General features: G+C 53.1%; 1 protein-coding gene across 1 annotated transcript in view; it reads right to left on the reverse strand.

Moving 5' to 3' along the window:
• TCF3 (transcription factor 3) overlaps positions 1–26,363 on the reverse strand; it is a 59,147-nt gene that overhangs the window by 21,394 nt on the left and 11,390 nt on the right. Inside the window, exons 2-4 of the mRNA XM_010184361.1 lie at positions 9,643–9,716; positions 8,682–8,778; positions 473–540 (exon numbers count right to left, since the gene is read on the reverse strand). Coding sequence (XP_010182663.1) covers positions 473–540; positions 8,682–8,778; positions 9,643–9,716 — 239 coding nt within the window. The remainder of the gene's footprint in view (positions 1–472; positions 541–8,681; positions 8,779–9,642; positions 9,717–26,363) is intronic.

Genomic DNA, 26,363 nt, shown 5'->3' on the forward strand with positions numbered 1-26,363 from the left:
AGAGCACCCAGCACGAGGTGTGGTGCTTGCAGGCAAAGCCAGAGCCCCAAGGCAGGTGACCAGAAGGATAAGGAGCCTCCCAGAGAGCTCCTCCGCTCACAACCACCCAGCCACAAGGAAAGACATTGCTTGGATCCAACTCAGTGTTGGCTGGGTCATATCTGATTAATACAAACCAGCTAGAAACAGGATTAACAATAACAAAATAAGTGAGCCTGAAGAAGCTTTGAAAAGAAGTAAGAAGCTGCTACAACCCCCTTTTCTAAACTCTGACAACTCCTCTGAGCCAGTAACACGCCCCATATACACCCCCAGCACTCAGCAGCCATCTCTGAGCAGAGCAGCAGCTTTCCAGGACCTCATGCAGAGGTGCAATGCAAGCCATCAGGTTCCTTTTCATCCCTGGGCTCTCACTCCCAGCAGCTTAGCCAGTAAATGAAGCAACAAAAAAATCAATGCATTTTATCATTACCTGGTTTAGTCCTGGCATCCCTGTGTCTCTTCCAAACGTGGAGTACGGGGCTCTCTCACTGCTCTTTCCTATAGTGGGGAAAGAAAGGACAAGGTTTGGTGTAAGGGGGAAATTTTGCCCTCCCGCACACTCTCCTAACGCCTCTTCCTCCGCCCGTCAAGAGGTGCCTCCCTCCAGAATAGCTTGTTGCTAAAACAGGAGCTCTTTTAAGTTTACGGGCAGCAGCGCTCGCCTGGTCCAGAAACAGCAAAACCCCAAAACTGCAGTGATGCAGGGAAGTGCTTGTGGCCATGGAAACTGGCAGTGTCAGACCAGAGCAAAATAAAAAACCCTCCAGACACATTAAAAAAAGCCAGCCGAATTTGGCAGCATCAGTGACAGCGCAAACCGAAAGCCAGGCGCAAGTGACCAGACTCTGCAGGCACTTTTCATACGATCAGAAACACAACTCCGGCTCCTGCTCCTCGCAGTGCAGGGATCACCTCTTTCTCCTTTCCCGGGGGAGATTCACCTTTCCAAAAACTCAGCTCTAAAGAGCAGGTATTCGATAGAAAAGCGTTTCCTTCCCTTCCGAGTCCCCTCTGTTGGGTCCCTCCGTGTGGGCTCCCCCTGCAGCTGGAGCATCGCTGACCCCCGGGTTGCTGCTGCGCGGGGACAGCCCCGTGCCAGCCCAGCCCACGCATCCCGGCGCTGCCGAATGAACTTCAGCACCCAGTGACGGCTTTTATCAAACCTCACCCTGCCCACACGCTGCTGAAAATAGTGTTTTCGAGGGAGAAAAAAAAAAGAAACTCAACACACATGGTGAAATGTTTCCATTCTGAAATGTCCTTGCAGTTTCTTCCCTCGCGATCGCTGCCCGGGTGCATGGTGCGGCCCCCAGCAAGCAGCACCCATGGGTGCCAGAGCGGGGAGAAAGGGAACAGCTTTGCTGCGCTGTGCCCAGGGCAGCCAGCATCACAGTCTGTTTTGGGGTTAACCCCCACCCAAAGCAAAATTAGACACTTTTCTAATGGGAAAAAGACAGCTTTTCATTAAAAAAAAAAAAGAAAGAAAAACTGGGTTGAAAATATGTGAGGGATTTTCCCCTGCTGTTAATTACAATCTATTAAAGGTACCACCAGGGAAAAGGGGGAGGCAAGAGGGCAATGGAAGACGATGATCAAAAAGGCTTTCAACCCAGGGCAGCTGCCCCACACTGGCACAGGGGCCTCTGCCTGCGATGCAGCCGGGAGGTGTCGGGCTCTGGCAGCTCCCCCCCGCTGGCAAAAGCCCTTCCCCGAAAAGGGGCGATTGCATCCTGCCTCCGGTCTGGCTTAGTAAGCAAAATTGGGAAGGGGAGGATTTTGCCAATCTGCTTAACCTAAAGCCTGCCAGGATGCAGGTTAATGCAAAGGGGTGACGTTTGGGCTGTAGGCAGCTCCATACACCGCTAAGAGGTTTTGGGGTGCAGACAAAGGGGGGGAGAGCACAGATTTCCCCAAACCAGCCCCCCCTGAAGCACAGGGCAGAGAGATGGGAAGAGAGGAGGTTGCTCAGTTTTGCAACCTTATCATGGGGACCTTGAACACAACCCAAAATTGGAGGGGGTTCCCTTACTACGACCCCCAAACCTGCGACTCTCCCTTTCCAGTGGTGCCAGGGGTGGCAGCATGGCACACCAGCATCCCGCATCCCGCCAACACTTGCCCCCAGCGACAGCCGGCCACACCGGGCATCGCGGCTGCTGCGTTTCAGAGGCTTAACCGTTAAGTAAACGAAGGTCGAAATGTCAGAGGCCGGCTCTCCTAAATGACCTAATTTTTAAAAGAGCTTAGCAGCTCTGTTCGCCACGGCGCCCGCGACGTTACACAAATAACTCAGCAGGTCATGGCGTCGCGATTCCTCCTAAACCAGAGGAAAACCGGGTAATGCCAGGCTGGTTTACCTGGTTGGCACTAGCCAGGCCTCTGACCTGGTAAAAGAGAGCTGAACACCTTTGTCATCACCTGAAAACCTCAGAGGCTGAACTATGGGGCTCCTGCTATGCACACAGAAAATTAAGGACTGCAACCTGGTGCCAGCTCTGCACTGCATTGCTCTGAAACTCATGACCCTCACCTGTGAGCATGCCTGGTACAGGTGAGATGCTGCACGCTTGGGAAATTGGGAAAGGCTTCACATAAAAAGGGGAAAAAGCAGCAAAAACCTCAGCAGCAGAAACTGCACATTTATTTGTCTAGAAAAAGAAGGTGGAAGGAAGAACAGCAAATGTTTCTGGATCAGCATGTAACCAGCCTATTGAAATAAAAGACGACCACAAGTCGTGGTCGGGCAAGAAAAAGATGAACTTGCCAGCAGAAGGTGCTGTTTCTGCTGCTGGGGAGATGCCAGCCTGCACAGTTGTCAACCTCGGCTGCACCAGGACTTGCCCAAGTTGCCCCTTCACAGCTGCAGCCCAGGGGCACCCACCAGAAAAGGTGGCGAAACCCCACGACCATGACAAGGACCAGGACAGAGGGTGGGCTCATCAGAAAATGGCAGGAATCTCCCCGGACACCATCTCGCTCCTGACCGAATTACTGAAACCCTGCAGATGGGTGTTAGGGGATCTTCTGGGGGGGAAAAAACTCCCTTGAATGGGAAAGGGTTTACCTTGAAAATCCTACCTGTTGGATTTACCTCTGCAAATTTAAGGGTGCAAGGGTGAAGCAGGGTGAAGGGCACCTTGCGCAAGGTGCATCAGAAACTGCCTGGGAGCATTTCATATTTCCAGCTCTGCATGATATTGCTTCACTGTGAGCCCTGGCACCCCCCCATGCCTTTGCATCCCCGCCAGCTCCTTCCCCTGCTCCTCACTGCCCGCAGCCCTGCTCAATAAGCCATTTCCAGCCCCCTTCCCCTCCCAGCATGTCCTCTCTTGCAGGATGCAGCCGTGTCGGGCTGTGATGAGGCCTCCTCAGGGCCCACCTTCACCCAGGACTTGTGCAGAGAAACCCCTGTGCTCCCCTCTGCTCTCCCCTCCCAAAATCAGCTTTGCTCTCGGGCTCACAGTCAAGGCAGCAGAATAAAAACCTCCACTTTCCTAAGGCTTCCACCAGCTCCAGGGTTTGGCCACGGCAGCGTCTCACCTCCACCAGAGCAAACCGCGCTTTGAAGTAAACTTGCAGTTTTGCCATTTCTCTCCCCAAGACAAATACAAATAAGCCAAGAAGAGGCAATTCAGCGCTGCCTATGGGTTTTGCCTCCTGCCAGCCCGTAAGGAGTCCACACGAGTGCCTTCGTGCTCCGAAACAGAGCCCCAGTGCATCCCCTGGTACCCACCACCCTGGCCATGGCACAGCCACCCACCACCCCGTGCTGGTAATTCCATCACAGTCACAGCCTGGGGGAAAACGGGGAGGAAAAACACAGGAAAACACAAGATTAAAAGGGGGAAAGAATAAAAAAAGTTAAAAAACCAGGAGCAGCGACAAACCCTGTCCGTGGGCAGATTAAAAGCATTGTCCAGGAAGAACCCAATCCCCAGCAGCTCACAATACACGCAAGATTAGGAACACTCCTCTGAAAAGAAGCTAATTACTAGAAATAATTACTAGAAAGAAATCTGTTATGGCTTATCAGTTTCCCTGCTGTTTAAGCAATCCCCTCCTGCCTGCCCCCACTGAAGATGAATGGTAAAAAAGTGGCAGATTTTGAAGATTGGTGACTTCAAACAAACAGAAAAACCCTCCTCACCCTTCATGACGAGGCAGTTCGTCACCACGCGTGTCCCGGCACCACCCTGGGGATGGTCCCCGTCACCTCTCCCCACCAAGGATTGGGGAGCTCAGACCTCAACAGGACAGCACCCGTCCTCTGCAGAGCAGCACCAAGGGCTCAAAGCCCGAGAACTCGGAGGAGGGAGCAATGGAGCTCACAGACATCACCACTGCACCCTGCCCATTGCGTTCACCCAGCAGGTTGGGGCCGTTTTTATATGGAGTATGGATGGTATTTCCATTCAGGGTTTTATTTACTTTTTTTTAAATTTAAATTTAGGTTATCCCATCCAGTGCAACACAGAGTTCCCCACCCAGCTGGTCCTACAGACAGCGCTGGTTTTCCCCATCACCTTGTGGAGCTGAAGCTGTGGTAGAAGGAGTCTGTGCTTTGCAAAGCGCCCGACTGGAGGCTGCCCTCATGTCGTCGTCCCCTTCAAAAAGTGCACAAGCAGCGTCACCCACAGCTTTCAGGGACCCCTGGGGTGGGAGGCAGTCCTGGAGGCAGCACCCGCAGGTCAGCGCAGCCTCAATCCTGCTCTGCACCCATGGCTCCCAAAGCCAAGCTCCCGTTGTGCCAGATGCTGGATGTTAATCTAAAGAATCACCAGAAACCCCAAATACCACAGCTATGCGTCCCAGCTGAAGAGAAATCATAGAATCACAGCATGGCTTGTGTTGGAAAAGACCTTTAAGATCATCGAGTCCAACCACTGAACCAGCCCTAAGTCGACCACTAGACCATGTCCCCAAGCCGCACATCTCCTCGTCTTTTAAACACCTCCAGGGATGGCGACTCCACCACCTCCCTGGGCAGCCCCTTCCAGTGCTTGACAACCCTGTCAGTAAAGAAATTCCTCCCAATATCCAACCTAAACCTGCCCTGGCACAACTTGAGGCCATTTCCCCTTGTTCTGTCACTGGTTATCAAGGAGAAGAGAGCAACCCCCACCTTGCTACCAAGGACCTGCCTGGACAGCGATGCTGGCAGGGATGCAGCCCTGTGGGGGTTTTGGGGATATGCTGGCAGTACCCGAACTCTGACCCGCTCTCCCTCTCTCCTGGACATGCCCATCCCTCCAGCCCTGCTCTTCTCATGCAGTTTGCTGCCCTGACACCTTTCTCAATTTTTCGCCTCCCCCCCAAGTTAAATACATCCAAAACCAGTGCTCTGTTTCCATGCGCCTTCACCGCTGCTCACAAGCCAGACCCCCAGCAGTTCCCAAGGCTCTCTCCTCGCACCCCTACTCACGTCAGAGCAATTTGTGAGTGGCCAAACATCTCATGCAGGAAGGGGAGCATCTGGCTGCACCCCTGCTCCTCCTCCATGCCACGGCCCCAAAATGCTGCCAGCCTTTGAGGGGAGGTGAAGCCTCCACACTCAAAAGGACACGGCCACTGCTCCAAAACTGGGGCTGGCAGAAGTTCCTCAGCCCATCAAAGGCTGGTGAGAGCGGAGACTCCTTTCCATTTGCCAGATACATGTGGAAAACAGAGCCAAAAAAATCAGAGTTTAGCTCCATTTCTCCAAAAAGCGCTGCCTGGCCAGCAGCATCCCTTTGCTGTGGGAAGGGTGCTCCCTGTCCCTCAGGCCCCTCATTGGAGGGCAGGGGGTTGCGGCCTGCTCTGGGGCACTGAAAACACAAAAGCTGGAGGACACGTGTTGGTGGACGAGGCCAGCACCACCCCGACTGAGTGGTGGCCAGCAGGGCCACCCAGTGGGGGAAGCCAACGCGCCCGTTTTGTGGGGCCCTTTCAGCTCAGCTCCCTCCCAGCTGGCCAAGCCATCTCCAATACAGATCATGCTCCTCCTGAAACGTTTCTTCCAGCAGTTTTGGATCCTCCTTGAAGAAAGGGAGGTCAAGTGGGAAAGAGATACAAGTTCTGACTTTGGAGAAGGGCTTAGATGTCTCACACACCTTTTGTTCACCAAGTAGCCTCTGGACATGTCCATCCTCATCTGCTCCTTCCACCTTCTCACATTTTAAATGTCATCGGTTCCTCTCAGCTGCCCCATTAGCACAAGCCTGCCTGGAGGGGAACCTTGATGGAAACCAGGGCCTGGCAGCTGAAGTGACATCTCCAAAACTCACCTTTCCCTCCCCACTTCACCACTTTGACACCCCAGTATGTGAAAGCATTATATATTTTTCTGTTCTCCTTTCTCTCCCTCTCCACTTACCATTCTGCCACTTGAAAAGCTTTCAGAAGCAGCTTGGTAAAGAGGAAGAGAAAATCCCACCCGTGGTCTTCCTCCGGCCCATCCTCAGCACACAAGCAGATGCAAAGCAAAACTTACTCACGTAGTTTGCAACCTGCTCCAGGAATTGATATTTTCTGCTTTAACCACATTAAATTTTAGGAACAAAAGCAACTTTGAAATGTGAGGAGTCTCCAGTTCCTCCCAGATGCTCTCCTCCAGCCTCCCCAGCTCCTGTTTGGGTGGTGGAGCTCCTGGTGCCACACCTGAGCCTGGGGCACGGTGCATGGCCACTGGCCCCAAGGCCACAGCTGGCCCTCTACTGTGGATGCAGCCAGTGGAAATCACCGGCCCGGGTGGCGGAGGCTCCGGCTCCACGTGCTGGGGACCGGTTGGGCTCGCAGCCTTGCTGAGGAGTGCCGTGGCGCTTGCCAAAATCCGGGAGCCCTCTCTTTGAGGGGAAGCCAAAGGCGTCGTCCCGCACACATCAAAGGGGAAACCTCTATGTTCCTCCCTGGGCAGCTCCTTCTCGGCTGGAAACTCTCAAGGCTGCCTTGGCCCCAGGTGTGGGACGGGCTGGGATGGGTCCCCCCCACGCACACCATAACCCTGCTGGACCGCATCAAGGTTCCCTCGGCTTATCAAGAAACATCTCTTCTGCTTTGCTTACATCCACCTGGGGCAGAAACGAGAAGAAATAACCGCCCTTGCAGAGGGATGGGGGTGAGCTGCTCGGAAATGCTCTCCCACACCTGCATGGGACCCCTGAGGGGCAACTAAACATCATCACCCCCCCGACAGTGAGAGGAGTGAAAGAGAGGAGCAGAGCTGAGAGCAACCCCTCACCCCAGACCCGAGCAAGGAGCAAAAAACACGTGTCTCCTCTCTTCCTCTTTCCGACCAGCTCCGCAGGAGGAACCTCCCAGTTCGGTGGGGATTTAGTGTCAAACACAATTCCCTCTGCTAACCCCACCCTCCAAACTGCGAGCAAACACCACTGGCTGCAGGACGCTGCTCCTCCCACGCTGGCTGAAGGGTTTTAACCACCGCTGCGTGGGCAAAGGTGGGGAGGACTAACCCCAATTCCTGACCTAATGCCATTAGAGCTCTCTAAGCCCTTCAGGATGGATATTTTCTGCTGTTAAGCTCTCCTCATGCCCCCAGGCTGGGAGAGGTAACTGAGTAAATTGTCACACACAACCGTCATGCAGCATCACCGTCTCTGGCACAGTGGGTTGGGATGGGGCCGCAAGGCACTCGCTGGTCCCTGCGAGCTCCTCACGCTGCTCAGCTGCAGCAGGGACGGAGGAGCTGTATGGGGCTGCTGGAGCCTTGCAGGACACAGGACAAGGCCCCCCAGACCCCATCACAGCAAGGGAGGGCACCTCCAGCTCCCTGCGGAGATGGCACCGCCCTGGGGTGTAGCTACGAGCCTGTTGCAAGACCTCAATGATGAGCTGTGTCTTTTCTTCCCCTCTCTCCTGGTGCTTTCCCACCTATGATGACCAGATCCCAAGAGCAAACTTAGCCCATCCTAAGCCAGCACAGCGGGCATCAATCTCTGCTGTTGCCTCTGGGTGCTACTGTAAAGCAAGGAAGAATAATCACGCGCACAAAATACGGCGGCTGTTGTGCACGTCAGGCACTGATGAGACCCACTGGACAGAGGCTCCTTTAACCACAGCTTTGAGAGCTGAGATGAGGAACAGCAATGCTGGCCACTGTAAACACTCCCACCGCCATGTAACCATTCTGTGTGAGATTTCCCCTGTGCTGTATCACAGACTCATTCGGTTGGAAAAGACCTTTAAGATCATTGAGTCCAACCACAACCTGTCCAACACTAAACCACGGCTCTCAGCACCTCATCTTCCTGTCTTTTGAACACCTCCAGAGATGGTGGCTCCACGACTGCCCTGGGCAACCCCTTCCAGTTTTTGACCACTCCTTCAGGGAAGAAATTTTTCCCCATATAAAATCTAACCCTCCCCTGGCACAACTTGAAGCCATTTCCTCTCATCCCATCACTTGTTACTGGGGAGAAGAGACCGACCCACCCCTCACTGTCCACTCCTTTCAGGAGCTGTAGAGGGTGATGAGGTCTCCCCTCATCTCCTCTTCTCCAGGCTGAACCCCCCCAGCTCCCTCTGCCGCTCCCCATCATTCTTGTGCTCCAGACCCCTCCCCAGCTGTGTTGCCCTTCTCTGGCCACACTCCAGCCCCTCAGTGTCCTTCACTGACCACACACCCACCATCGAAAGCCACTTACCCACTAGTCCAGCTCCCAGGAATGGTGATGAAGAAATGCTGTTGTGAGACGGCAGCTCCCTGTGCTCGCTGTAGTGGGGGCCTTCGCCATAGCTCTGCTGAAGCAACACGGGAGAGTTAGCTCTGGGATATCAAGCCAAATGTCAAAATGTGAGGCTGCTGAAGCTCAGCCTCTCCCATTGCAGGAAGTGTCCGAGGCAAAGGCTCCTCATAGAAAGGACACAGAAATGATCTTATTCTCATGGCTGGGGAGAGAGGGGCAGTGCTGCCACAAGGCCATGGCATTGGGAGAGGATGTGGCACCAAAGCAGTGGTTTGCCCCACTCTGGCAGCTCTCGGGCAGTTTCTGCCTTGGCCTAGCAGCACAACATCCACCAGGTGAGAGCCAGGGGTGCAATGGAGTGAGGAGAAGACCTATAAAAATGAGAAATGACACCCCAGCGCCTGCTCCGCCACTGACCTAAGGGAAGGGAAAGGTGCCATTGCAAAAATGAATCACATGAACTCATTAAAACATGAGGATCTGTCAAAATAACACCATTTCAATTAAGTTAATGTCTTTTCTCTCTTCCCCTCCTCAGCCCCCAGTTATGCACTGCCGCAGCATCCACTCCTTCCCTCCAAAACTCTCCCTGTGCTCTCCATCCCCATCAAGGTCGCCTCGGCCAGACAACGTGGGAGAATCCCCCCAAAACAAGCCCCAGTTGCCCCTCAGGCTCCCAAGCCTGGGCACGGTGGGTGCTGAGCAAGACCTCAGGGCAGCAAAGCCTGGGGAGATGGGGATGGGGGAGTCCTCTTCCCGCTGTGAGCCCTGCAGGGTTAACAGAACCAATGTCCAAAATGGGGCAAGAAAAGCTGTTCCTGGGCTAGACCCAACCTGGGCACAAACACAGGCAGCGAGAAGCCACGGTAAAGCCCCCATTTATTTTGGTTGGAGCTTGGTGTTTGCACTTTGTCCTTACCCTTCCTTGGTCAAATGTGGAGCTGTTTTGATCTCCCGTTCCCCAGGAACCCGATCCCGGTCTTTCATCCAAACCTACGGAAAAACAGGAAGAACAAAGGTTACTCTTGCTTTATCAGCAAAGCCTCAAAGGTGTTCTCGCAAAATTAACTCTTCCTTCTGCAAACAAAACAATATTTTCATTAATAAACCACTTCCACTTGGCGTGACCCATCCTCCCCTCTCCCTCCTCACCTTCCCACTCCAGCTGAGAGTTTATTCCACAAACTTCAAAGCAAATCCCACCACAGCCTGGAAACGCTTCAAAACATGGGACAGTGGGAAGAGGAGAAACAAATACTTTAACTCGCTTTATTCCAGAGTGCCCATAAACCTTTTCTTCCTGGAGACTGATGGTGGAGAGGACTAGGAACTAAAAACTCATTGCACTCATCCTGATGCTCCAGCGGGACCCAATTTTTGCCCATGGTGCTACTAGGTCCCGTCCTTCATCACCTTTTTACTCCTCCCCAGCGTCTCTCTGGCAAAGGGGATGTGACCCAAAATGGCAAGGGAGCAGCCAGGAGGGTTTTGCAATGTGCCTGCACCGACCGCGGGAGGAAATAGTCTCCTTTCATCAGCTGCCAGGTCCACCCAGGCTGCACCTCTCAGGCTACCAGCACAGGAGGCACCCAGGGGAGACAGCCAACATCTGCTGGGACAAAAAAGCCAGGGGAGGCAGATCAGCATCAGCAAGCTGGCACTACGACTGCATAGAATAAATCTCTCTGGTGGGTGAGCAGTGGTCACTGGGCAGCAATCGGCGTCTCCCCCTTCAAATGCTTGTGGGGATTTGAGCGAGGCATCCTTGTGCCCCATGGCCGGGCTTTGGAGATGCCACGTGGATCCTGCGAGCTCAGCCAGGGCAGACAGGGAGAAACCCCAGGGGTGCAGGAGGCCAAGCACAGATGGCATCGGCCAGAGCCCCCTCTCTGCCTCGTCCCACGGACACCTCAGCCCCGCTGCGGGGGCACACGGCTACACTTTCCATGGGGCAGCACAAGAAACCCCTTGCAGTGGCTCCCGGCGGTGCCCAGCACCACCCAGTGCCACTCCCAGCAGCTCTCTGGTTTCCCCCACTCCCACCGGCTCTTCCATCAACAGCGCAGCGCCAACAGCAGAGGTTTTCCTTTGGGAGCAGAACCCTGCTCACAGCAGTGGTGACAGCGCAGGCACAGGACAGTGACAGGGACAGGGGTGCATGTGGGAGCAAGGACATGGGGGGGCAGGGTTGCAGGGCGCACTCCAATTTCGTTTCAGCAAAGCTGATTATTATGGCAAACACGCCGTGTATTTGTCTCCTCCGCTCCCCTTACTGTTCATTTAACCAGAAACTTCTTTCAAATTACATCCTTCTATTTCTGTGCCTTTGTGTTAATCATTTCCCCAGAGAATTGGTGTTTAATTGCTGTCTAATTTGCATAATTATGCATATTAATCTCTACACCTAATGAATATTCATAATTCTCATTTAGATTTTGTTTTCTAATCAAAAATTTCCAATGTGATTACTGTGCAGAGCAGGGATAAGCCTCTAATAATACCTTGGATACTAGGGAGAATTACTGCCAATTCTCCCACCTCCTACTTCCTAGAATAAACTTTTGCTTTGCTAATGTGTTTTTCTAAAGCAATTCATCTGCATACCCTGCAAACACCGAGCAAGATCAGGAGGCAGAAATGCTCCTTCCATCCATTTTTGCTTTCACAGGCGTTTTTCAAGCTCCCCAGCGGTCAGGGTGAAGCCACAAGCAGGACCTCAGGCATCCTTGGCAAACCCTTTGTGCTGGGAGGATGAGGACTGCAGCACTGACCAGGCTCTGCCTGTGGCCGCTGACCCTATGAGGGACCTTGGAGCCCCAGAGCCAGAGGGCAAACTGAGGCATGGGGGTCCCGGGTCACCCCGCTCTCCTGCAGAGCCACCCAGTCCCCTCTCTAACCCAGCTGACGGCAGAGGAGCATCCCCAGGCCAGGATGTGCTGGGAGAGTGATGCAGTGATGCAGGCTGGGGGGGCTCTGAAGGGAATTTGGGTGTCTGAAAGCCCAGGACGAATTTTTTGCTTAAATTCCAAGGAAAACATAAATAAACCATTGCCAGGCCTCCCCACGGAAGGAGGGAAGAGGAGATGGTGGGCAGTACGGGTGACAAAAGCCAAGAGGCTCACGCATCACCCAGACTTGGAGAAAGCCCCTGCACGAGCCATCTCCAGGTTGTGGTGCCACCAGTGCGTCCCAAACAGGGGAACCCTGACTCTCTTCCATGAGCTCCACAACTGATGCCAGGTCCTGGCAACACCCAAAAAAGCCTTTTTTTTTCCCTCCAGGTGCTGGTGTTCATGTGGCTGCCGAGGTGATGCGAGGTTATTGCCCTCCCACCCGAAAGCAGCTCCAAAGGCTCAGCCAAACGTGCCCGTGCTGACGTGCCGCTGCCGAGCCAGCCTGCGGGCCCGTGCCTGCTGGAAATAAAGGTCTGATGGCTTCCCCGAGCTGCAACAAAGGTGCCAGCAAAAATCTCCCATTTTCAGCCCACAGGCGTTTTAAGCATTCAGGGGTGAAGCCAGGAAAAAGCAACTGCCCTCTTCTGGCTTTGGGCATCTGTCCTACGTTCAATTCCTTTGTATAGGAGTAAGGATCTAAAATTTGGCAGCAGATACCCTCTGCCAACCCTGTGAAAACCCAAAGTTTGGCCTAAGGCTCCCGGAAAAGCCCCCAACAGCGAGGTTTTGCTTCACTCCCACCATAAAAACTCCAAGGGCTGTGCCACCACCAAACGTGGCCACAATTTGCTGTGCCCTCGAGCTCCGTCTGCTCGCAGGCATCGCCTGGCACCGAACAGCCGGGCTCGACCCAAAGGCAGGAAGGGGAAGCCTGCGGGGAGGAGGCAGCTTGGGCAACCCCACATTGGTGTCCCCGGGCCTCACCCAAGGGCACCCCAGGATGGTCAAAGCCCCTTGGAGCACAGAGTGATGGCAGCATCCATAGGGGAGATGAGGATCCCGTCAGCATCTCCCTTGCTCCCAACTCTGTCTCACCCCCAGGCACAGATTTCCTGCATTAGAGCATGAGCAAAAAACCCCCAAAAATCCTAAATCCAACTCGTCAACCGAGACCGTGTCGGAACTCGACGGAGCTCAACCGCGTCTGCACAAGCGAGCTGAGCTCTGGCACGGCCCCGCGTCTGAGCGCCGGGCTCCGCGACATTTGCACAACTCCCCCAGCGCAGGGTGCGCGTGCGGCCCCAGAGACGCCCCCAGAGACGCCCCCGTGTGCACGCAGCTGTCGGGAGCCAACGTTATTTTAAAACAAACCCGCTTCCCAACTAACCGAGTTAAGGCCCACACTTTCCAATTCCGAAAAGACAAAAATAGGAACTACCTCCTCTCTCCATTAATACAGTTATTAAAAACCGTACAGATTAATTGTGCATTTTAATAACCCCGATCATGAATATTCATAACACATTTCTTGCTCATGTTCTAATTAAAACATACTAATAGAATAAGATGTAGCTGTCAGACAGTAATTTTTTTTTCCTTTACGATTTTTATGCCGCAGCTAAGAAGAGCTGATAGACAAGAACCGTTCTAAGCTCTCAGCACGGATGAAAATAATTTGTCCACATTTAGTCTCAGCAAAAAAAAGCCCTCACCCGATAACGAGCTGCAGTAAAAGGCTATGCACAAGTGACCGGCAATGCAGGGAGAACAAGACCACTTTCACCACACAACTCCCAAACAAGAAAAGACACTAAGGAGGGTGCAGGGTTTTGTGCCCCATCTCCATACCCACACTGGCAGCCCCTCCTGCTCAGTCTGTGACTTCCAGACCCACACACAGGGTCCCCAGAGCCGAAAATGCCACAACAAGAGATGCTGCTCTGCGTTCACTAACCCGAGCCACAAAAGCGACCTGGGCACCTCTGAGCCACCCTTGAGCCCCAGGGGTTTTTGCAGCTCTGAACCCCCCAATCCGAGCACAGCACCAGGACATGGCTCAGGAGGGAACACAGCTTTGGTGCCAGTCCCTGCTTGCCCACCCGGAGTCAGACAAGAAGGACTCCCTGATGCCTTTGCATCCAGGCCAATGGCTTTCAAAACAACCTCAGACCCTAAGGATTTCTGTGAGCAGAGGACAGCCGTCCCTCCAGACCTGGGGACACGCAGGCATGCAGAGCAGAACATCTCTGGACCCAGGAGACAAGCAGGGATGCAGGGCAGGACATTTTGCTCCCAAAACCTCTCAGACACCATTGGTGCAGCAAGATCCAGAGCTTTTTCTCTTAAATCCTGCACTGAGGGATGCCCGGAGGACACGCACTGCTGCAAAGCTGTGCCCCAGCAGGTTCAAGTGACTCGCAGGTTCCTGGTTTTTAGTGTCATGAGGGGGATCACAGCAGCCCCATGGGTGACAGTGGGGGACACTGCTGAGGATGTGGCGCTTCTCAAGCTGCGGCTGAGCCAGGCTGAGCGCGTCCCTCCCCCAGGCCGCCCCCGCCTCCGCAATCTGCCAGCATCAAAGCACCCTCCCTAATCTGATCCCCATAAAAATGACCAGGCTAGGCTTTTCTTTTTTTTTTAAAGTCTATTAAAAATATTTAGGCCAAGCCCCTCGCATGGCTGGACAAGGTTCGGGAGCAGCCACAGCTGCTGGGAATATGGCACCTTGCATCTTCAGTGGTCCACCAGTCACAAGGTGCTCATCGTGAGGCTCTGAAAGCCGAGTGGCAAATTTGGCTCCGCAGCCACAGGGGCCGGGGCAGGACGGGGACATGGTGGTATCTGGGAATAAAAACCCCGCAGACAGCAGCCCCCCATGCTTATGAATACGTTTAACCTCTGCGAGCCCCCAGGAGAAGCGCAGGGGACCCCTCTCCCCGCCTGCCCCCGCCGTGGATGGAGACCCCGGTGCCACCGTAATTTGATTTGAAACGGAGGTGACAGAAGGCTGCTTGATAAACACTTCCAAATTAAGCGGCTTTGTGTCCTAATCGCTCTGGCGATCAGCCTCACAGCAAAATCTCTGCTAAAAGGGATTTGAAATCAATAAAATTAGTCGACTAGTAATTAGCTTTAGTCCCAGTCAAACCAGCAAAGTTGTTTTTCTTGGCAAGAGTCAGCTCCCCGGACCCACACACCCCGGAAAAACCAACCAAGGTATTTCAGCACCCAGGTTTTCCCTGGGAAAAGCCCCTGGATGTGGGCAGAGCCCCTGCGAGGGGAAAAGCGGGCGCTGGGAGCGGCCACCAGCTCTGCATGTTTATTTACCAGCCCCGTCCAGCCCCGAATAGGAAAAAACAGCTGTGAATGGAAGGCAGCCGGTAGCTGTTTACAGGACGTGGATTGTGGATGGGGCCATACAATTTGTTCACTTCCTTTTCCCGGTGCATGACAAAACAATTTCAAAATAATAATAAAAATAAAATCCCCCAACTGCAAGCGGTGCTGAACACCTGGAGGGCAGCATGGGGTCTCTGGCAGTGCCACCGTGGGGGTCCCTGCTCATGGTGCGGACTGGGAGACCTTGCCCCAGGTAGGGGAGCTCCAATTCATCCCCTCCACTGCCTCGAAATTTGAGGTTGGACCAAAGCTGGGTGGCCAAGACAGAGCAAGGCTCAGGTGCCTGGATCAGGCACCCAAAGCGGGGACACACACAACCACACCGATACATTAACAAAAAGAAGACCCCTAAATGAGCTACGGGGCAGCGTCTCCATTTATTTGGTGGTGACGAATGCACCGAGGATTCCAAGCCAGGATGTGCACATCTACCCCATGCCCCTGTCCCCGGGGAATCACCCACTGCCACCTCCCCCCTCCCCAAACGCACACTCAGGGATAATTTTTGACTTAAAAAAGAAGCTGATGCCACCACTTCGGTGATCATTAATTCCACCGCTTAGCATCTGCTCTGGCATCTCCTGCTCCGTATTCTGGTTCAGCGGTTTCTGCACAGCCCACACTCGGAGCTGGGTGTTAGGAAATGTTTGGGGCTGGAGACAGATGGGAGTGGGGAAAAATGGAGAGAAATCATATCTACAGCCAGCATCAAAAGAAGTCAGAAAGAGAGGAAAAAGAGCCAAGGTGGCACTTTAGCTACTCCTGGTCTTCAGGAAGATGGTCTGGGAGGGGATGCAGATGGTGTCTCAAAATGAAGCTGCATTCACAGCCTCTGCCGTGGGGCAGGACACTGCTTCACTCCAATGCCACGGCCATGGGCGGCTGCAGCTGCTCCCAAAGGATGGGGCAGGCTCCAAGGCAGCTCCGGGGCTGGTTTTGGGGGTGCTGGGGTGACATCCCAGAAATGCCCCAGAAGAGAAAAATAAGAGTACAAAACGGTGTCCAGCACAGCGGTGAGGAAGGTTTGGGAAAAAACAAGAAAACTCAGCAAGCAAATTCAGCTTTAGAAACAAGTGTTACTGGCAGACCCTACAGGAAAGTCCACGCTACATTTTGGAGGGTGGCTTTTTGGTAGTCTAAACAAAACTTTGCCTGTTTAAAGTCATAATTAAGGAAATAAATCACCTGGACTAGCCCAAACCTCACCAAGGCTTTGCAACACCTGCACACAGTGGCGGTGGTGGGACAACGCTGCCCAGTGGCATGGCCACCACCAACATTGTCCGCAGCACGGCCAAGGACTGGACCCAGCGTCCCATGGTTCACGTCAGTGCCAAATTGCCGGGCTATGCTCTCCCTGCAGGACAGGCCAAACCGGGCAGGATTTATTATAAAACAAAACTCCAGTAAGACTAAGGGAAGGCAGAGAGGCCATCGGGGGAGCACGGGGAAGAAAGGCCTGGAGAGGTCCTACCTCCCAGCCCCCTGAAAGCCAGCAAGATGCCACAGGGAGAAAGAAAACAAACCTGTGACGACAACCAGGGGGAAGAAAATAAACTCGAAAGCTCAAAACACTTCCCTCAGCTGTAAAAACAAAGGCACAGCAATGACCAAACAAGAGCACAAAGGAGCGGCATGAAAAGGGGACGCAGGGCAACACGGGGCTGGACCAGGCGGTGCTTTCAAAAGGTCAGGAGCCTGCGGGACAAACCCACTGTGTCCCCTGTCCCCAGTCCCTCTGGGACGAACCTCTCCATGTCCCTTGTCCCCAACCGCAGTCCAAGCCCTCTGCAAGAAGTGGGATGTCAAGAAGGGTCTAAGGGACAAATGCGCGGGGATTTCCCTGTGCCAAGAATAACACTGCTTTGAGTCAGACCAGGAACAGGTGTCGGAGAATTCCCTTCTTCATTGCTCACATCTCAGATCAATGTGGATTTTGGAGGAGCCACTGGACTCCCCAGCTCGTGGATGGAAACAGAGCCACAATGCGAGGTGACAGCCCCCACTGTCACCGTCCCTGCAGTCCCATCACACCGTGGCACGGCAAAGCAGGGCTGCGGGGACCACGGAGGGTGGGAGCAGCACAAGAGGGTGCTCCTAGTCCTGGGGGTGCTCCAAGCCCTGGGAATGAGCCCGGTTCTGGAGATCAGCCACCCGCAGCTCCCCATAAAACCAGCCCTGTAGAAGAGCAATGAGGTGGCTCAGACCTGACCCCAGAGGATACCTCACCAGGAGGGTACCACAAAGCACCTTGGCCCTCCCCAAACTGCTTTTGGGGGGTTGGGGAACACACCCATGCACTGAAAGCAGGCTCTGTGACTCAGGGCTGCTACATCTCGGCACAAGGAAATGCAGTGCAGGACACTGGCCATGCCACCCCATCGCCTCCCCAGCGCTCCTCCAACCCAAGCTTACCGACCCCTGCCAACACGCAGCTCCTTGCTATTTCAAGCCATGCAACCCAAAATTGCTTAATTTTATTAACTGGATATTAAAACCCATGGAGCTAGGAGGAGCTACATCCCTCACCTGACTTGTGCCCGGCTTGGAGCCAATCCGTGTGCTTACAGGACCTATAGGACCTCTGAGGGCTCCTAGGAACCACAACCCTGCCCCAGCACAGGGCCAGGACAGCCCTGTAGACAACTTTTACTCATGTCCTGCATCCCGTGCATTCAACACCACCAACACGTTTGCCACCACAAAGCAATCCGATTTCAGTAGATACAGGCACATTCACAACGCAAGGGGTTATATTCCATTAAACAGAAAGCTTTGAGGAGAAGAGCGAGGGTAAATCCACATCCTGTTTTTTTCCAGCTCATTTATTTTACCACAAAGTTGCACACTCATGAAAGATGCAGACACTCGACACTAACGCACGTATTGTTGTCCACAGAAAGAATTCGTTTTGCTGAGCGCGCACAGCAGCCCGATGCCAGCGAGGAATGAAATACGACGGCTGCAGGTCCCCCGAGACGCTACGCACCGACCTTCTGGATTTTGCAGGCAGTTGTGTACTTTGCACATACATACACCCCCACTCCTTTATGTAGCAGCATATACCTCTGTTTCCGCTCCGATTTGCATCTTTCCAAGTATTGTTTAATTTGCAATGTAAAATTAAATTATGGTATAAGAGATGCAACCAGAATGCTGCCCTTTCACTGGGGACTAGAAATCTTTGCCTGCTTAGTTTCCATTACTCACCCAGCAAGAAAATAGGGGATAAACGCCCATGTAGTTATGCTTGACCAAAAACCCCCCAGAAGTTTGTAAAAGAGACATTTCAGATCAAACAAAGAGGCTTTTCCCAGGTTGTGTCCAGCAGCGGTGCCAGCCACGCGTACGTGAGCCCTCCCAGCCCATTAATGCCAGCAGGCAGGGAGAGGCAGTTAAAAATTAGACAAATTAGAGACCGTTTCCAAATAATGTGGAAATTACGTGGGGAAATGGCCAAATGCACGCACACACAACCACAGCGGCCTTGGTAGTTTATTTGTAAGTCTTCTCTTACAGGAGAGGGATGGTGGTTAATGACTTGTGTGCTTTATGGCTAACAGCACTTACCCTGCAAACTGCCCTGGAGCAAGGGGAAAATCCAGCCCTCAAAGGGGAGAAAGCTGAAGCAAACACACAACCAGGAGTGTTGATTTCAGCCCAAAATGCAGGGGCTGCCATTCTGTGGGTGCAGCCCCATGTCCTCTGCCGGCAGTGCAGGATGCCCTGGGATGCCCTGGACCGCACAGGATGCGGCCGCAGGGCTGAGACGATGATTCAGCCCACAGGAAGGATCATCGAAGAAGAATTGTTCAACACAATGAGAAAAACTTTCCCAAACAAAGTGTTCTCAGCACCACCTGCCTCCCTTGGCGGGGCTGGGGCAAGCCCTCAGCTCCAGCTTTTGTTTGCAAATCGCTTCAAGACTATGGGCGCCACAACAAAGCTTCGGCTTTTCACCTTCTGCTTTATCAAGGCAAGCCCCGTGGCTGCCGTCCTGTCCCCCAGAGCAAGGTGGTGGCCACACAGAAGCCATCAACACCTGCCCGATGCTGAACCCCCTGGCCAGCCCCAGTTACAGTGGGATCACAAACTTTAGTAGCCGAATATGTCCAGAATACACACACCAGGTGTACTAAGGCATCCCTAAGCAGCACCAAATACCAGGGGTACACAAGGTGCAGAGCGCTGGGGATAAATCCATCTACAGCCAAGGAGTTTTCCCTCCCAGGCACCAGTTCTTACATAATTTGGTCAACGTGACACGACGTGGAGAGATATTTACCTTAAGAACAGTTTAAGGCAGATGTGACCTATTTAGAGCTCTGCCAAATATTTCTGTAATTGAATATACCATCGATTATTTAAATGACATTAAAAAGGGTTGTATTCGATCTACTTGCTGCTAAGAGGCACCATTTTCAAGAACCACGACGTTTTTTCTTCCTCCTTTTTAAATATAAACACTTCAAGATGTTCACTTGTCCCTTCCCCTGTGAAGAATCCACATTTTTGCATAACCATGCTCCGTGACCCAAATTCCCCTTGTACCCCTTCAGCCAAAAGGGCAAGTCACAGGAAGAGCTTACCTGAAAAAAAATTAATAAATAAAATCATCGGCTTTGTTTGAAGGTCCACAGACGCATAGGGCCCATCAGGGACAGTTGCAATCAGCCTCTTGACCTCAGTAGAAATCAAAGACGTGGGTTTAGGCTGCCAATCAGCCCCTGAGACCCTGTTTCTAATCACACATTGGCCAGGGGACATCAAAAAGTTGCTCCAGCCCCTCGTGCCTTGGTTCCCGTTGTCTGTAAAATCAGATCACACCACCCGTCTCCAAGCAGTGCATCAGCCCAAATGCTGGCAAAGGGACTGAGGAACCGAGCTGGTGGTGGGGGGTTGGTTTTTATAGATATCTGGATCTGTCACCTGGTCTGGTTCGGGATGTCAGCAAGTGTTTGGGGTAAGGGAAAGGACAGGAACGGAGGGAGGCACAGCTTTTGCCAACAGCAGCATGGATGCAAACCACATGAAATCACAGAATTACTGAATCATTAAGATTGGAAGAGACCTCTAAGATCATTAAGTCCAACCATCAACCTAACACCACCATGCCCACTAACCCATGTCCTGGAAAACCATGTCCTGAAACCAGTCGTGGAGGTACGGTAGAAAGCATCCAGCTCAGGCTGGGATGTGTCAGCCTCAGCAGACACCTACTTCTGGGCTCCTCCTGCACCGGGTGGGACTCATGACTTGCACAAGGAGGACATCGCTGAAGGAGCAGAGGGGAAGCCCATCCTCACTGTCCCCTCGTCACCAGGCTGGGCGCACCGAGCCCTCCCTCCATAAGCCCCATGGTGGGTCCCATGCTGCTGACCTTCTTCACCACGGCTCTCCATGGGCAGACGTGTCCATGCCACGGATGAGGTGCCAGTAGATGGCACTCAATGTGTAGCATGGCTCCTCTGTTTTCCAGGACCAACCAACACTCTTTTCCTCCATGTGCATTTCAAACCATTTCCTGGGTGCAACCTCAGCATCGTGCAGGAGCTGGATCTCCTTGGTCCGATCTCTCATGTTGAACAACAAAAAAACCCTGAGAAAAGCCCACCGCACAGTTCCTAGGATGCCCCATGAGGCTCTCACAAAAGTGGGTTTTATTCTTCTGTTACAACACTAAGAGGCAACATTTCACCTGATTCACATCTTTCACGTTACCCTGGGCACACACCAACCAATCATTTGGGTTGTGGATGGGTGATGCGGTACTGCCAGAGAGGGTAGGAGCGGGTTTTCTGCCCCTGCTCTGCAGCGGGAATGGTGACCCCACACAAGCATCCAGCCTGGCTTCATGCACCGCATCCGAGCCCTTAAAATGCTAAGAAACCCTTAAAATGCTCTTCACACCAGTACCGCATGCTATTCAGAGGAACAACTTGGAGATAAAAAGAGACCTACTAGATTATCTTGTCTGTCTCTCCACTACATGATGTTTTGTTTCCTAATGCTTTTGTCTAGACAAGCAGTAACGCTTCTTATCAGGAACGCCAATATAGCTGTCTAGTAAAATCCACCATTAAGAAGTATCTCTGATATTTTACTTAAAGCTTCCTTTCTCTTCACTACGAGAAGCTCAAAGGAATTTTTTCCTCCATGAACAAAAGAGCTGTGCTGGTGCCCAACTCATAAGTGCAGAAGCTCTGGTTGCTGAAAGGGGTTAAACCTTGGTTTTTTGGGATGGTGGGAGCGGAGCTCAGGGCAGACCTGGGTGAAATGCTGAGTGTGCTCAGGGTGAGAAGCTGCTGGCCTGCAGAAAAGCGGCTGCATCTTCAAATGCAACTTTAGAAAGAAGATATATGGATAAACCCAGGAAAAATTAAAAAAAAAATCCTCAGTGCTGCAAGGAAAATGTGAAGGACCAAATTCATCACCAAATAACTGGACCACCTCCAGCACACGAGCTGTGCCAGCAGCTCCCATCTCCACTCCTGGGGAGACCCTGCGCCACCCCAGCCTTAGACCAAGCTCCCTCTGAGTCGCAGAGACGGTTCAAGGCACCGCAGCCCTCACTGCTCTGGCACGAAAGGGGCCTTCTCACCCTGCATTTATCTTGAGCAAGTCCTGGGCCTCACTGGACTTTCCAGGGGCTGCTGAACGTGTAGGACAGCAGGAAACCCAACGAAGATCAGTTCCCCATTTGGAGTACAGTGTGGCCCAGAAGCCCCCGAGAGGGGGGAGGCCAGGACGGAAGGGAAGAGGAAGACCTCGGCCGGCAGCGAGCGACCGGCAGCTCAGCTCTTTGCAAAACCACAGCTCCACACCTCCCACCATGGCAGAGGGAGCAGGTCAGGGGCTGGGGGGCACAACTGCCTCCATGCAAGCTGCCTCGGCTGCTCCATGGGACCCCCCCAGCCCCAGGCTCAATCGAGGAGAAAACCTCGGCTGTGAACCTCTCTGGTGCCCAGCATCCATCGCACTCAAGGCCTTGGCTGCCCAGCTCAAGCAGGACAAGAAGCGCACATCCACCTCCGGTAACCTCAGGCACAGCAGTTTAACTCTCTCATGGGAAGCTAATTCCGGGTTTGCAAGGTTTTGTGCATCCTGCGCATTCCCCCTTATCTCAGCAGCATCCCAAAGCCTCAGCTGCTCCCCGGCATCCCAGGGGGAGCCTTGTCCACCTCAAAGCACAGAGCTAAACCCACCTAAACGTAAGCTCATGTTTATTTAAAACTAAGAGGTGTAGGTTTCCCAGAGCAGGAGCCCCTGTAGCCCACCCCATTTCAAAGCAGGCACATTTTGCAGCGATGCAGATAAACTGGTTACTCTCAAGTTAAAACCAGATACACATGAGCCACTCAAATTAAAGCAAGATCATCTCCAGAGAGCTGGGCATCGGTTCGATTTGTTTCTAAAGCCCGCTGAAATGAAAACCATCCCACACACCCCTTGTAGGGCTATGAACCCTTCTCCTCTTGCTGTGCCCCTGGCCACAGCTTGCTTTAACAGGGTTTAAGGGACTTATGTATACGTTATGGGGGAAGGCAGGGAAGCAGCAGAAAAAGATGAGCTATTCTTGCAGAGTCACACATCTTGCTCCCGAAACAGGGTCGTGTGTCCTCAAGCAGCATGAACGCTCTCTGCTCTTTCCCAAAAGCGGAACAGTACTGAAAAATAGGTACTCGGAGCACGAGGAGGAAAGAAGGATCCCAGAAAACTTCCAGCCTGACAATGCAGCACACCTGCATCCACATCCCTCGAGAGCAGAGTTCCCAACTGATTCACTAAAAAATATTCCTTCGTGCTCCATCCTCCCCGCTCCCCCTGCCAAAAAATCCCGGCGTCGCCAGATGTCTGGCAGGAAGACCTACCCCAAAGCTGCTTGTTCTGGGATGCCATGTCCATCGAGGAGCCCAGCGCCCCTGTGCTGAGCAGTCCGCGCCCCGGCGCGCTCCTCCCACCCCCCGGGAGCGCCGGGGAGGAGCGCAGCTCCCGGTTCCTCCGTCCCTGCCCACTGCTGCCTGCCTTTGTTTGGGGACCATAAAGGAGTTCACTCTGAGGACAGGCAAACGCAGCTAAAAGAAAGTTAACGAGGTTTATGGAGTGGATTAAGTTTACCAGGGGATTTTACGATGCGCTGTCCGGAGAGCAAAGAGCAACTCGGCAGCATCTCAGGACCAGGTCTGCTCCTTGGGAGCTCTGGGACAGCCTGAGAGCTCCCGGGGCAGTGGGAAGTGCGGGGCAAAACTCACCCACGTGCTTCAATCATGCTTTTATCCCTGGGCATTATCTCCTAAACACAAACTCTTTTAAAGGCTGGGACTGGGGGGAGCTGCACCCCTCCTGCTCACAGGGCTCCCAACCAAACCTGCAGCAGTGGCTGCTGGAGCAGCCCTGTTTGCCCTTGAACAAAAGCCATCCCCACCCAATCCTGTGTGGCTCTGCTGGGGCGATACCGGGTATTTCTTTGGCACAGCCCTGGTCGCTGTTTATTGTCTTGCTTTCCTTTATCTGCAGATCTCAAAGCATTTTATAAATGTTAAGCCTCAAAAGCCTCTCCAGGGAACAAAACTGTTTCTAGCTATTGTACATATGGAGAGACTTGCCCAAAAATTAGGGCAGAGCTAGAAATGCAGCAGCAGAGACCAGAGGTGAGACAGCCTCTCTTGGCACAATATAGAGCGACACGGATTATCACTTCAATACCTGCGTGGACAGACACACCTTCAGCTATAAACCCACGTGCCATCGAGCCACCGCTTGGATCAAGCCCTTGTGCTCACCGGGTCTGAAAGCTTTGCACACCAGAGCACTCAAAAATCTTCACAACTGGCAATCCAAACCACAACAACTCGCTAATTTTTCAGTTTTCTTCTTCGGGTAAAAAAGCACCAGTCCTACAGTTTCAACTTTTTAGAAAAATTATTTAAAGAAAACAGAACAAAAAAACCACAATGCTTTTAAAAATACAGAGTGGGGCTGGGGGAGAAGTGCTGTTCTCTATTTTTGAGCTGACCCAGAAGGGCTGGAGGAGGCAGCAGTTGTAGGAGATGCTCACGCCTGGCTCTCCATGCCATGTGGCTCCTGTCCCGCTGTCAGAGGTCCTAAACTGCAGTGGTCTCACAGCAGGGAGCGTATGTAGCAGCTCCCCATCTTTTTCCTCAGCTTTATTTTCCTTATACTCCAGGAACCTGAAGAGCGGCGGGAAGCGGGAATTTGGAGACACCCAGGCTCAGCTTTTCCCACTGCTCCAGGGAAACGCTGCGGTGAGCAGGACTCACACCAGCACTGCACTGGGGAGATCCCTACCTGTGAAATCCAAAATAACCGAGCATCTGGGCTGGGGAGGAGCCAGCACAGGGGTGCCCTGGCTTTGGGAATGGGAGGAGCAGACACAGGAGACAGCCAGCGACCAGCACAAGCATCCTCTGGGATGCACGAGCTCCTGCGCGACCCAAAACCACACTACTTGTGCTGTAAAGGCTTTGGGACCAGCTCTAACAAGAAGAGAGTTCAGAGCCTGGCCCAAAGGACCTCCAATTTTGACTGCAACAAGCGATCTAGGGAGAACCCCAGAAGTTTCCTGTCAGTCCATGGCTCTGGACATCAGTTCCCTGAGACACCTCGATTCCCATGCCATGTCAGAGCCTCATCTCTCCTCCGAGGCTGGGATCTCACATGACATTTCTCCATTTTCTGACCCATACCTAATGCTCTGCACCACAAGAAACCTGGAAAAGCAAAACCAGCTACGAAGAGTATGTAAAAACCCCACGGGCCAGAACTCAGGACTCGTTTTCCACTCCGAGCTGCTCACATCCGAGTGGTGTTTCCAGCACGGCAGAGCTCCATTTGGATCCACTTCACGCTTCCCTACCGAGCCGGGCAGTTCCTGGAAAGTCAGCACAGGGAGAGCAACACCTCTGCGTGCCGCCAGCCCTTGCAAGGGGGAGAATGGAGACAGCCCCGGCCACTGCCAACCTCCTTCACTGCTTCCCCACAGCCCCGGTTCAGAGCTGAAGGGGCTACAGGGCAGCTTTTACCAAGGAGGAGGGGACAAACAAGGGCTTGTGGGCACCTCGGCTGGAAACAGAAGCTTAAAAATAAACAAGCACCAAGTTTTGAGTTCTGAACTCACAGAAACCGAGAAGACTTCTGCAGGATCTCTGCTGACCACAAGGCAGCAAAGACCTCTTCCTCTTCAGCTGTTTCACCCCCAGTTGCCTCTGCAGGTCGTGGCTGCAGAGGCTGCTCATTACATCATGGCCAAGAAGGAGCTAACGAAGGAACCGCAACCGGGACGGGCACCACCAAGGCTCCACCTCAGAGAGGTGAATTCAAGGAGAATGCAACCAAACCAAACCCAGAGCGGAAGTATTATGCCCCAATTTCATGCAAGAAGGCCCAAAGTGGACCTGGGCTATTTGGGCAAGGATGAGCTGTGGATGGCAGCCGTCAGAGCCCTGGGTGCTGTTCCCTCAACCCACAGGTCTCTCCCAAAGGTTCAGATGGGCCAAGTTCACCAAACCACCCATGCTGTCCCTTCTCTCCACTTTGCACACTTTTACCACCCACTAATTTCCAGGGAAGGGCTTAATTAAAACTGTTGACAACTGCTGGGTCTTGCAATATCAGCAGTGAATTAACTGCAGGCAGATGGACAAAGAGGAGGAGGATGAGAACCAGGACAGCTCCACGATTTAGGGTGAACGCTGCCCAGACAGGACCACTGCCACTGGGTGAGCGGCTGCAGAAGCTCAGGACCTGCCTCCTCCATGCCCACTGCTGCCACAGCCCTGAGGCTGGATGTGCCTCATTGAAATGGCCCTTGTGCAGCCCCAGGCTCAGCTGAGACTTTGGGATTGTCCCGGTCACCGCCTTCAGGGGGGCAGCGATGGAAAGACTGAACCGGAGCGCAGAGCTGCGATCCTGCACTGGGGGCCTGGACCACAGCAACCCTGCACTGCACTGCACAGCATCCCGAGGCGTCCACGGCTCAAGGTGACTCCAGCACTCACCCTCCTGGAGCCTCGGGCCGTGGTCCTCAGCACCTGCGAGGCCGGTGAGAGCGCTTGTGTCATTTGAAGGTGCCACAGCCCTCCTGGGACACAGCCCCCAGCTTTTCCTGGGAGCGTTTTGAGAGTTAAAGCAACACCGGTAGTGGGATTGTCAGCAGCACAAATGCACAATCAGGAGGGGAAGATGTAGGGGGAAAGCATCCAACTGGTGAATATAATACTTGGAAGGAAAAGCAGATATTAAAGAAAAAAAATAAAAAAATGAGGGGGTGGTAAAAAAAAAATCTCAGGAAGTCATCTAGGCGTTCCTGCTCTTTGCTGAAACAATA

Source organism: Mesitornis unicolor, unplaced genomic scaffold, assembly GCF_000695765.1.
Source record: "Mesitornis unicolor isolate BGI_N332 unplaced genomic scaffold, ASM69576v1 scaffold33415, whole genome shotgun sequence".
Taxonomy (NCBI): Eukaryota; Metazoa; Chordata; class Aves; order Mesitornithiformes; family Mesitornithidae; genus Mesitornis; species Mesitornis unicolor.